At 35.1% G+C, this 13,888-nt stretch overlaps 1 protein-coding gene across 1 annotated transcript; it reads right to left on the bottom strand.

Moving 5' to 3' along the window:
- Window positions 1–11,132: 11,132 nt before the first annotated feature.
- On the bottom strand, window positions 11,133–13,657 carry LOC145062241 (uncharacterized). The gene is made up of 7 exons (XM_079009872.1): window positions 13,166–13,657; window positions 12,488–12,745; window positions 12,357–12,402; window positions 11,986–12,286; window positions 11,837–11,912; window positions 11,529–11,710; window positions 11,133–11,373 (listed from the first exon to the last, which is right to left on the bottom strand). The coding sequence occupies exons 1-6, from the start codon at window positions 13,493–13,495 to the stop codon at window positions 11,540–11,542; spliced, it is 1,182 nt and encodes a 393-aa protein (XP_078865998.1). The 5' UTR covers window positions 13,496–13,657; the 3' UTR covers window positions 11,133–11,373; window positions 11,529–11,539.
- Between the last annotated feature and the right edge of the window lie 231 nt (window positions 13,658–13,888).

Raw genomic sequence — 13,888 nt, 5'->3', positions numbered from 1 at the left:
TTCTCACGTTCAAGACCTCATTTTTGTGGATCCTCACCACTAGAAACACTTAGAAGGACAAATATTAAGCTCTGGAGTGCAATAACTCATAAAGCCTCAAGCTTTAGGACCAAAAGCCCTAAAATGGACCATATCATGCACAAAACAAAAAGGATGGGAAAGCTTTGAGCTTTATACCTCCAAATGATGCTCCAACCATAGAAAAACTTAGATCCAAAGCCTAGACTCCAACTCTATTCTCTTCCATGCTCCTTCTTCACTCCAAAAATTCCATAATAACACTTATAAGCCCACAAAGGTCACACACAAGCTCAAGAACGAGAATTAGGGTTTAGGGGGGTTTATTGAATGAGGATGGTGGCCAAGAATGAGGCCATCTCATTCTTTATATAGGGACACTCCTCTTAATTAGGGTTTTCTTTTGTTCCTAGTATGCCCAGCGTACCCTCTGATACACCCAACGTACTAGGTGGATCATCTTAAATGTCATGCGCATGAGTACGCTAAGCGTACACACACGTACGCCCAGCGTACTCCGCTGCCATCAATTTCAACTAAAGGACTTATCTTGCCAATCATCAAACTGTCAACGCTTCATCGACATAACCCCGATTCCCACGAACCTCATACCCTCGGATAGATGACAAGATGCCCTAGGCTCCTAGCAAATCTTCACAACCCCGAGACTCCTTCATGCACGGTTTGCAGCCCACGAACCCTAATCACCGACGATCAGAAACAGGATGTTACATTAATATTTTTTTATTTAAATTTTTAATTTGTTAATGTAACACCTCAAATTTTAAACCAAAATTTTCATTTTAAACCCATAGAAAAATAGTTTTCATAATAACTATCTCAGAAAAGTCATAACATCAAATACAATTTCACATCAAAATATCAGAGTGTCACATAATGCCCGGTAACAAAATCTCCCAACAAGTGTGTACAATCAGACCTTCATTTTCCCGTGATCCTCAGAAGTACCTGAAACACATATAATCAACAATTATAAGCACAAAGATTAGTGAGTTCTCTAAAATACCACACACAACACAACACAAATAAACAGTTATGGGTTATCAGGAACCCTAGAGACTACCCGAAATCTCAATGGGAAAATAGCATGGCTTGTGGATATCAACAACCCTGGAGAGTACCTGAATCTCAACACATATAAACAACACATACACAATAATAGAACTTAGACCCAGTTGGTCATCACATGTAAATATATACAGTTATTCTACCATACGGGTAAGAATAAGTGAGGAGACTCACCTGTACTAATGAGTGATAAATCTCACTCCTGAACTGTCGGAACTAGACTTTGCGCTAATAATTACAACAATTAACCTTGATTAATAATTAGGTTCATCAATCCGACTCACAAGTCCAAAATCCTCAACTAAGTCCATAAGAGGCGAAAAGACCATTTCCCCCCTCCATGCCCCAAAATACACAAAGTTTGACCAAAAGTAAAAAAGTCAGCAAAAGTTAACAGATCTGGTTTGTACGCGAGGCGTACTCTCCTTACACGAGGCGTACTCTATCGGAACAGAAAAGTCGGGGCCAGGACTGGCTACACGGGGCGTAGCCAGGAGTACGCTCAGCGTACTCTGACTAATCTCAAAAATCACCCTCTAACGTCTTAAACATTAAGACATGAAACCTAAACACAGATCTGACCTCCTAAGGATGTCTTAATTTATAAAGTCACTTACTACAAGCCTTTGCATGGCTAAACAGACCTCAAATCCCTAACTTTCACAACACTTAAAGCCACTTCACTCATGCATGGGCCAAAGAAAACGATCAAGCAAAATTTTTTATGAATCAAGACACTCTAAAACATCTAAAAGGATAGCCAATATGCTATGGAGTACCCCATACTCACAAAGGTCCAAGATTTGGGACAAAAAGCTCATAAATACCCATCTAAATAGATCTAGAAAGAACATCAATAAGGTATGGACTTTATACCTTCAAAAGATGCACAAGGTGAAATAGAAGCCGGATCCAAAGACTAGAATGCACCACTTTTTTCTTCAAGAGCTTCCTTCTTTACCAAAAATGCTTAAGATTCACCAACAAGCTTCATAATCACACTCACAAGGCTAGGGTTCGATATTTAAGGTTTAGAGGGAATGAAGGTTGCCTAAGGAATGTTCAAGGGAGGTATAAGGTGTTCAAATAATGGTCATAACTCAAAAATTAGGGTTTAACACCTACAGGCGTACGCTCGGCATACCTAATCGTACACTCAGTGTGCGCCATCTCCACCCCGGTCCTCACTAAAGCTTACGTCCGACATACATGGATATTATGCCTCGTGTAAGCCGGAAATCCTCAATACTTGAATTAATAAAATAAATAGATTGGTACCTCAGGATTTGGGATGTTACAATTAACAACAAACAAGATGTTTGAATGATTCATTTCATTCGTTAAAGAAAACCAAAATGACAATATAATATAATTATTTATTTAATCGTTCCATTGTATTCATTCATGGTATTATTTCATCACACCAAATAATCCTAAATTTTATGTAATTATTTTTTCTTTAAAAAGGAAAAAATATAACTAGTCATTTTTGTTAAGTTTTTTCCAAAATAAAATGTAACATCCCAATTTTCACAACTAAAATTTTCATTTTTAAATCAGTTAAAACGTTGTTTCCATGCAAACCAAGTCAAGAAATCATAAATATCAAAATATAGTCATCTTAAAAGTCAGAGTATCATAAAATGTGGAATCATGAACAATGTCAATGAGTGCATACATTCAAGCCTTCGACTTCCCACGATCATCTGAAGTACCTAAAACACATTTAAATGCAAAACTATAAGCATAAAACTTAGTGAGTTCCCAAAAATACCACATACAACACAAAGATAATAAACAACTATGAGTTATCAGTAACCCTATGACTATCATTAGCCCGATGGATTATCAACAATCTTACGGTCTCACAACAACCCTATGGGTTATCAACAACTTTGTGGACTATCAGCAAGCTTGGAGTTATCATTAACTCAATAAACACACATAGTGTAATGCCCGAATTCTGGTATGTATTTTAAGCCAAATTATTCATTTTTGCAAAGGGACTCGATGAGTTGGAGACCCCAAACTCATCGAGTAGAAACGAATCTTGGACGCGGGACTTGAAGTCTACTCGATGAGTTGAGAAGCCTCAACTTGACGAGTAGGTCTGCCAGAGTGAAACCCTAATTTTCAGGGTTTTCACCCTATTTAAGGACCTTAACACTTTATTGTGGCCTCCCTCATCGCCTCCCTCAGTCCAGCAAAACCCTAATTCGTGATTTTGAGCCTTTTGAGTGTGTGTGTGTGAGTGAAGATAGAGTGATTCCTTGGTATTTCCTTGAAGGAGTAGAAGTTAGAAGTGCTTGGTTGAAGGAAGAAGCTTTGGATCCGGAGAGTTCTTTGTCAAAGCAGCCTTATTGAGGTATAAAGTCTATACCTTGACTATTCATTTACTAGATCTCTTCATATAGTAGTTTAGGGCCTTAAGGAGCCTATTTTGGAACCATTCGTGGATGCTAGCATGTTTTGTAGTCATGAATTCAGATCTAGAGCCTTTGAGGGACTCCATAGCATAAAGGTGCCAACTTTATGGCCATGGGAGTCCCATGCAACTTGTGAACCATCTTTTAGGCCCTTTTGAGCTAAATAACCCATGCATGGACGTAAAGTTAGTAACTTTACATGATATATCGACCCTAGGGAACCAAATCTATGGTTTGGAAGCATTGAACCCGACTGGAAACGAATGTATGGATTTAGACTATGGGGGACTCAACGAGTTGGGTTGTGGTTCCCCAACCTTTTCTGTTACTAGCCAAACTCGTCAAGTCTAGGAGATGACTCAGCAAGTTGGACATGTTTTTGGGCTTGAAGAATTGAAGAACTCGACGAGTTCAAGGAGGAACTCGACGAGTTCAAGGAGGAACTCGACGAGTTGTGAGCGAAATGTCTCGACTTTATATGAAGGAGAACTCGATGAGTTCATGAAAGAAATCGACGAGTAGGATCGAGATTTCCAGAGTTTCATGGATCAATGAACTCAACGAGTTGATGGACCAACTCGGCGAGTTGAGTCAAACAGGATGTTGACTTTGACTAGGATGTTGAATTTGACCAGGATGTTGACATTGAATATGACTTTTGACCAGATTTGACCCTTAAAGGGGTTATGAGTATGAAAGAGTAATTAAAACAAATTTTATGTGTAGGAGTTTGAGGAGAGTTGATCCCAAAGCCGAGGATAGTTCAATTACTTCATGAAATTGAGGTGAGTTACCTTCCAGTAGAAGTAGATCGAAGGCACCAATGTCGACCCCCTAGAAGAGCTATAGTATAGATGATTGTCTTTGTGATAATTATCTGGTATGTCACTACTTGTTATGCTTTATGTGCTAGTATGCTATGATGTTATGTGATAGTGGTAGGAGGGGTAGGATAGACCCCAGTACTGGTCGATAGGGCCGAAGGGGGTATGCCATCACCCGGAAAAGCTAGGCAGTATATGACTTATATGTTTATGCACTAGGATGCTATGTGGTAGAAGTAAGGGGTGAAATAGTCCCCAATACCGGTCGAAAGGACCGAAGGGGTAGGCCAGCACCCTGATATGCTAGGCGAGGTATCGGTCGACAGGACCGAAGGGGTAGGCCAGCACCCTGATATGCTAGGCAAGGTACCAATCGATAGTACCGAAGGGGTAGGCCAGCACCCTAATATGCTAGGCAGTTACCGACTGAAAGAGATCGAAGGGGTAGTCCAGTACCCGGATATGTTAGACAATATGTATATTGTGTTGTATGCGGTATGATGGGGGAACTCACTAAGATTTGTGCTTACGGTTTTCAGTTTTTGTTTCAAGTCCTTCTTCTTTGAAGGGAAAGGAGCCAGCACGGTAGCAGCGCATCACACACACGATTTTCCACATATGAGATTTTTGGGATTTGTACTCTGACATTGTTACTATCTTACGAATTGCTTTTGAGACATATGATCTATGGTTTTTATGAAATGAAATAACTTGATGATGTTTTCTATAAATTGTTTTATGAATCGTTATATCAAAAATGAAAATTTTGATCTAGAATTTTGGGATGTTATACATAACATCAATCAGCAAATACAACTCGTCTAGTTTAGCATGCACCCTACTATGACATTGTAATATAGTGAGAAGACTAGCCTCGCCAACAGCAGACTAACACAACAGCTCTCCGATGGTGAAGACCGGTACTACGAGATACATAAACATAATATATATATATATATATATATATATATATATATATATATATATATATATATCTTCTCAGTATACACCCTAAAACCCTTAAGTTGACAACAGTAAAAAATGGTCAAAATTTTAACAATCAAAGTCATCCCCAACTCACCCCCACGTCGTGGATACCCATTGGCCACGTCGTGGTGGCATTAGGACAAAACAGTTGCAAAGAATGTTCGTTGCCACGACATGGTGATCAACTCGCCACATCATGGAAGCTGCTCAGATCAGCTTAATGTGTCAAGCTTTTAATCCTTCAAACCACTCATTAATACTTTCTATAGGGCTTTCTTACTCTCAATACTCCATAAAAATCATTGCTTTATAGACATGCATGTCCAATGCATATCTTTAGCTCAAATTATGTTAGAGTGGTGAAAATGAGATCAAGATCTCATGCATGGAACTCGTAAATCAATAACTCTTCAGATCTTGGACAAGAGGCCACAAAGGAACATCAAGGATTCATAAAGTTGCCAACTTTATCGAATCCTAACACTCAAACCACCTCAAACATGGAAGAAAATAGACAAAATCCTAAATCTAGCATGCTTAAACACAAAAGGTAGAAACTTGAGGACTTACAAGGGTCCAGAAGCTACATAAGATGATGATGAGGATATTTTCTTACTGGAACAATGCACCAAAACACATTCTTCTTCTTCTTCAAAGGAAAAAAAACACCAACAAAAGGCTCACCGGGTCAACAATGGAGGCTAGGGTTTTCTCTAGGTTGAAAGGGTGATGATGGAGGATGAGGGTGTGGAAACCATAGCCATCACATCCCTTAAATAAGGCATAAAACCCAAAAAATTAGGGTTTGCGTACTGGTGGCCACCACGTCATGGCCATGTTCTTGCCACATCATGTGATAGTTTCATTTTATTTACTTCTTTTTATAGTTTATTTTAGCATATTTCATTCATAATTTAGTTATTTTTCATGCATATTTTCCTTTTTGTTATTTTATGACTATCTTGGGTACTTTCTAGTTTCGTGAGCTTTATTGCAGATTTTAAGGAGGCTAGTAGAGCGGGAATGTTCGGGACGTATGGAAAGTAATTAAATTTTGAAGACAACAAGGATTATGGATTGATGACTATTGGAGTTGATGCATGGAGTGAGCTTGCTTATTAATTGAAGGATTGGAGGAAATAAACTTTAAATTTACAAGATACAGGAGAATTTTCGAGCGTGTGTAGATTATTGATCTAGAGATTACGGGAGCCATGGATCATTTGGAGAAGCCAAATTAGGCTTAAATTGAAGAAAACATGAAGAATATTGGGCTACAAGCTTAGTAGATTCATTCTAGGCCAGTGGGCTAAGTCATTGGAAGCCCAAATCACAAAAATCTAATTTAGCATGCGGGTTACCCGCGCTACAGCACGCGGGTCGCACAAGGCTCTGTAGGGGCATTTTTGGGAATTCTTGTTTTGAGCTATATGGGGAAGATTGGTGTGCCACTTTTCCACACTTGCACATCCGATTTTGGAGCACTTTCTCTGGATATTTTGAAGATTTTGAAGGCCAAGAACACTTGAAGAACATCATCTTTTCATCTCTAAATCTTGTTAAATGTTTGGTACAATCTTTTCTTACTTTGTTTTCTTGAGTTTAGCCATGCTAGACTAAACTAAACTTGGTTGACTTTGGTGGAATCCTTTGAATTTTTGTTGAATGTTGAAGACTCCATGAACTTGTTTTTGAATCTTTATGAGAATGTTTTGTGTTTTAAGATTTTATTACTACTTGTATGTTTTTATTCATGAGTTTAAATGTGTTTGTGGTGATTAGTTGGCTAATTTCTTGATTAAGTAAAGGATCCTCAAATTAGCAAGCAACATGTGAGTTTTGTGTTAGTTTCACTTCACACAATCATAAAAACATTTTCTCCAACATGGAAGTGAAAGAATTTGACTTCTCTTGGATTAGGTGACTTTTTGGTTCTTAATACTAGTTAACTTTCACTAATTACATGCTTAATAGAAATTGTGACTTTAACTAAGGAAATTGTTATGAACTTCTCTAACCATTTTAACAAATAAGAAAAGTCTAGGTAATCTCAAGCTTCTTGGACTACTATAGTCAAATTAAGGATTTAAAACTAGTATTGCGCCAATGGATTCTAATGATATGTTCATCAAAAGTCAAAGTGAGGAAATCTTAAGTCAACCATCTTCCCCTTATTGATTTTACATCAAACTCTTGTTTTTGTTGAATTATCCAATTAAATATTAGTTTAATCCTAGTTTTATTACAAGTATTTTAAAAGACCATAACCCCCATTTTTATTTTTATTATCATTTTACAAGTATTTTAACAAAGAGATTTTCATAGAGTTATAAAATTGAACCAATCTTCACGGATTCGACCCCTTTACCACTATACACTATTTTAGTGTAAAAGATTTAGGGTTATTAATTTTGTTGGTCTCAACAACCACCATCATGGTAAAAGATTCATGGTGAGCACAGATGATGCGCGTTCCCTTGGGACATGACCACGTTGAGGTGTATCCTTCACCACGTCATGGCCATCACAAAATCCCCTTTTTAAAATCATTAATCACTAAAAACATAATGAAATTATTTACCTGTAATAGATGTTACATAAAAGGTAATAGATGTTACATAAAAGATCTACTCCTCTATCCACCAAGTTTGTGAGGGCACTGCCAAACAAGGAAGGGTCGAAAGGGTCATGCGAAATGGTCAAAACGTTGTTTTTTCCTGCAAAATACTCATCACCTTTGAGAAATACTTAGGACACCCTAAGAAATGACTATATATATATATATATATATATATATAATATATACATATATATATATATATATATATATATATAATATATATATATATACATACATATATATATATATATATTTCATAGTGACAAAAAATCATATTATATACTAGTTTACATTTACACGAGTTATAAATAATAAAAATAACAAAAAATGCCAAGACCACATTTCGTAGGGGACAAGAAGACTTGAGCACTAGTGAAATGGATAAAATACATTCACAAAATAAGATAAGGTATATCACTAAATAGTCCCCTAGAGTCAAAATGGGAAGTGAACAAATATCTCATAAATTGTCAAACAATATACATGGTTCACCATATGTGAACCTCTTTTGTCAATATATTTGGTGTGTAAGTGTTGAAATAGAGTTTCGGCAAGGTAAATGACACTTACATTATAATAAAAAATAATGATAACTTTGGTGAGTGGACAATGAAATTCAAGAAGCAGATTACACAACCAACATGCTTCGGAGACAACACTTGCACACCTCGATATTTGGCATCTGCATTAGTTCTACATAAACTAGGTTGTCTTGTGGATGAATATGAGAGAAGATTGGTACCAAGGAACACATAATAACTAGAAATCGAGTGTTGGGTGTCTGCACACCCTCCGATTCATACCCATGTAACAAAGAAGACCAGTAAGACCGATTTCGATAAATATAAGTCGTATGATAGGGTCTTTTATAAACAATGAATGATATGCCTAAATATATTCATTTGACACATGAAGGTATTATAGATTTAGAGACAAACCTTTTGAATCATATAAGAGATGTCGAGCACTGTGATTGTGAGATATTGTAGGGCATCGACTAGGCTCCAACAATCAATAGTGTTAGGGTACTAATCTACAGTGGTGGTTGAGCTTATGAACCAGCGTGTGCGATGTTTTACAAGATGTAATGTCGTGTGTTCAATAATTTCTTCGACATATTATGTTTGGTAAAGAAACATACTCATAGAATGCCTAGTAAAACAATGTCCAAAATAGCTAAGATAATTGACTTCTTTCATGGCGAATTTACATACATGAGATATTTCTATAAAGGATGAGAGAATGGGGTATGTATGATATCTATCTATCTTTACCTATATCTATACTATACTATAAAACAGACGTGTTTCCTTTCACTACATGCATTTAAAATTCTTATGATTTTTCAGTTTATTTCTAATAATGGTTATAAATTGGTTAATAAAATAAATGCAAAACCTAAATTATAATCTTAATTTAACTAAACTTCAATATTAAATAACATCTTTTACTTTTACTTATAAGATCATGTCTTTAACTTTTAACATATTAAACTTAACTTATTAATTTGGATATGCTCTTGTATATAAACCATTGTCATTTTAAGGTCATAATTTTTGAATATTTTGTATAAAATATTTAAATAATTAATTTAGATATAATGTTAAAAATGTTAACTTAAATTGAAATTTCAGTTAAACATAAAAGAAAACTCAAAGTTTATTTTGTAAATAATGATAAATGCGAAACCTAAATTTGTTTTATAAATAGTTAAAAATCATAAATTATAATGTTAAATGTAAAACCTAAATTTTAATCACAAGTTAACTAAAAACTTTCCTAAAACTATTTTATAAACATTAAAAGCTTTCAAAATAATTAGTTTAAAAATAACTTACAACAACAATAGTTAAAAAACATTATATAAAAAAATTATATTGTTACTTTTAAAAACAAAATTAAATAATTAATGATGGAAATTAGAGACGGTGACAAATGAGCCAAATTCCTTAATTACTTTTCACTTAATAGCCAAATTTTTGCAAATAGCCAAAAGTAGCCAAGAAAACTATAGATTTTTTAAAATCGTATATTGTTCATACATGGTCTATGGTTTGAGGGTTTATTATTAAAAAATAAAATCATTTGCACATATGAAAGCCTAGGTGAAAAAATAACCTACAGAATGCTCTCTACTAACTATGTTTTCCCAAACGATAGGTGATAAAAACTACCATTTTCTTTGAATAACTATTGTTTCCTTCTAAAAACTATTGTTTCGTATGAATAACTAGTGTTTTGTTCTTGGCTTTCAATTCTTTTCTCGATCAAACGATGGAATCCATCTAAAATTCCTACCTTTACTTACAACTATATCACTATACAAGTTTGAAAAAAAAGAGCATGGAAAAAAGGTTAACAACGGAAATCGTAGGTTTCTCTAGCTTCAAAGACTGGAAAATACATGTTTATAGCCTGCATTGAGAGAGTTTTCTCTAGCTTCAAAGAATGGAAAATGGCCCAAATGGAAAATTTCAACTTTATATATTATGAACTATAATTGGCCATCAAATAGTAGACAAACTTTGAAACAATGGCCTAATGGCCCCAAACCGCAATTCATTTAACCTCTTTATGACCAAACCTTAATTATCTACTATTTCATTGGCTATTTTTTACTAAATGCTAATTTGGGTTATTTAATGAAAAGTAATTAGGAAAAATGGTTATTTTTGTCATTATCTCTAGAAATTAAAATGTTAAGCAAATAAGTTCTTAAAACATTAATTAATCATAACAAAAAACTATAAATAACATTAAATCATATAAGTTTTAATAGATGTCTATGGCCTACCTTTACCATATCACTCAAAATAATAAACGTTTTATATAAAAGTTAACAACAATGTTATTGTCATATTTAAAAAACATATATTTGTAAATTTTTGAAGTATATAGGTATTTTGAAGCAAGCACAAGGTAAACAACTTCATTGCTTTGGTGATAAATGAAGTAAACCCATTATGGAAACAATATCCACAAACACTTGCACCAAACACAATGAGCCAAATTTAGTGTGACATTTAGTGGAAGGCACATATAGTCAAATGTGATGGTCATTGAAACTCATGGGTTGATGCATGAAAATGCGTTTTTCATTGAAATTATCATGCAAAAATGCATTTTTCACATCCAATTGATTAACAATATAAGATATATCACTAATAATGAGACAAGCCAAAATCATAATAAAATTGATATGTAAGAGAAACATACTACATATCCTTAAATTTACTACCCTTAAAACAGCTTACATATTTCTTTTTTACCAGAGCCAATAGACTTTGTTGTATTAACTTGTACTTAAGCTAAGAGTAAACATACCTACATTGCACCCGATTCAAAGGCAAAACAAAGTGGAAGTTTTGCTTTACAAAATTACAACTCGACTCTTGCACCTTTACAACACCTGCAACAAAACAATCATCTCTTCAATTTCCAACTTTGTATGTAGATAACAGGATGAATAACATATATATATATATATATATATATATATATATATATATATATATATATATATATATATATATATATATAAAGCTTGTAAAGAAGTCTATTTACATGATTAGTAACTAGTTTGTACTGGATGAACGCCATTTCTTCTTCTCCTCCATATCTAACCTCTTCACAAGTCTATTTACATGATTCCGGAATTCCATATATAGATCTTTTGATTTTTTAGCTCTCATATATTCTTTTGTTCCCAAATGCACCACCATTAACTTGTTTCCTGTGTTTTTGTTCTGGAATTGGGATTTCAAGGTCAAAGATCAATAAAGAACAAACAGAAAAGATAAAAAGTTGAGATGTGAATTATGTTGAACTGTATTTTACTCCTAATTATAGAAAGAAAAGTAAAAAACTTTCACCTCAGACTTTGGCTGCAGGATCTGCATTATGTTGAAAGTTTCAGCTCTAAGCATGTCTTCAGCTATAACCCATGGCCTATGGGAAATGAAGTGATTTGAATTGCTTATAAATTCAGAAAATGAAAGCAGGAAATTAAGTTGATGGTTACCTTCCAGAAAAAGTAGATACAATAAAGTGATTTGGATTGCTTATAAATTCATGTATCCTCTTCAGCTTTTGTTTGCTATCCACAATAATTACTCCTCTTGCATATGGTTCATTTGACAGACTTTGAAAAACATAAGTGTGTGTTGGGATTGAAGTTTGTTCATATATGAAGTCTTTCATCAAGACTGGAGATAGATCTTTCTCCAGATTCTCTAATATTATGAAATGATGAGATTCAGTTTCTTTGACACCTCCCATGTCTCTGTCCTGATCAATTAGTTCAGTCTTGAATCTTCCCTTCTCTAACCTTGCAAAAACAGATTATAATGAGTTCTGAAATCACTGAGATTTAAAAGACGGAAATTTAAAAACCTTCAGAGAATCCACCAAAACAACTGTCTCCATCACCACTGAATTCCTACAAATCAAGGAGAAAACCATTTACATATTATTACAAGAAATCACAAACTGCAAGAGAAAATGTCATGCACTGAAGAACTTACCTGTAACTTGTTAAAAGTTTGGTTTGAGCTTGTTTTTCTGGACAGAAATGGAGTCTTGGGTATGAGACTGGATTGAGAAGAGAGTTTTTCCATCACAAGCTTTGCAAAGTCAGTAACTCTGGGATCAGGGGCACCAGACTTGATGAAGCATACATCAACAATATTTTCTGCAGTTACTGTGCCTTCACCAGGGCCATGTTTCCAGCATAGTAAATAAGTGCATACGCACTTCTCAGGTTTGTGCTCTTTGTAGCAAACCTATCCAGTGGATAACAGCAAACTATGAACAAAATGGGAAGAACAATTGCTTGACTAAATAAACAAAACAGAACTAGTAATATGCATTTTCGAATCTGTCTATCTACTTATATGAATGCGGAAGTTGTGGTGATTGGTGAGTGATTTCTTAAACAGAAGCTTCTTCTTCTAGTTAATTTTATTCAGATTAAGTAAGAAGAGCGTTCTATTTGGAACAAGAAAGCTACGGATGAGCAATCGAACGAGAGAAGTTTAACGTCTCAGTATGATTTATGTCAGATAAAGGTATCGAAATTGGACGAAGATATAACTGAAATGATTAGTGAGAATAGAATGCGATTGTCTACTTGTTCGAGCAGGTGATCGAAAACGTTGTGAAATTACTGCGTATTTGCCCTAAAGTTTAGGTAAGATACATACACCATCAACAATGGCGTCGAAGTATCGAACTGATCCATCGCCTTTATAAGTAGCACACACCGTCATGCCTTCGACCACTGTGGAGCACTCGTTCTCCTCGACCGGCACGGACACCGGACGAAATCGACGGAGAAATTCTTCCAGTTCATCGTGTTTGGAGAAATTACCCATAGAGAATACCTCATCAGCGTCGCCTGACTTGAAATCCTCGAGCTTGACGCGCAGCCGCTTTCCATTTTCGAGAACGACGCCAGAGGTGTACCACGCATCGTCGTTCTTCGATCGGTAGTCAAGGTTGTAGATTACCTTTCCGTCGCCGGAAATCGTCATTAGCGGTGGAAGGTGGTGTCGCTTGGGAACATGCACAGTCTGATGTATGTGGGTCCTAGCCGAACAAATTCCAGCGTTGGCAAACTCGGCAACCCGAGTTTGCCTGAATAGTTAACGAGTCGACGCAAGCGAGTCATGTAAAATGGTTTTAACTTCGTTTAACTAATCAATAGCAATTGGCAAGTAACCGATTTCACATGCCACGTAAAACATCAAGTTTGGATTTATGCTGTTTATTATTAAATCATGGAAAAATGACATCTAAGGGTAATTACATCTCCGTTTTTATTTTCGTTTAAGTAATTTTTTTTTGAGAAATTTACAAAAATAGCCATTTATACTAATGACATTACAAAAATAGCAAAAAAAAATCGAAATTACAAAAATAGCCAA

The sequence above is a fragment of the Lactuca serriola genome, chromosome 7 (genome assembly GCF_051521515.1).
Source record: "Lactuca serriola cultivar US96UC23 chromosome 7, Lser_US96UC23_V15, whole genome shotgun sequence".
NCBI classification, from domain to species: Eukaryota; Viridiplantae; Streptophyta; class Magnoliopsida; order Asterales; family Asteraceae; genus Lactuca; species Lactuca serriola.
This window is presented reverse-complemented; position numbering and strand designations above follow the sequence as displayed.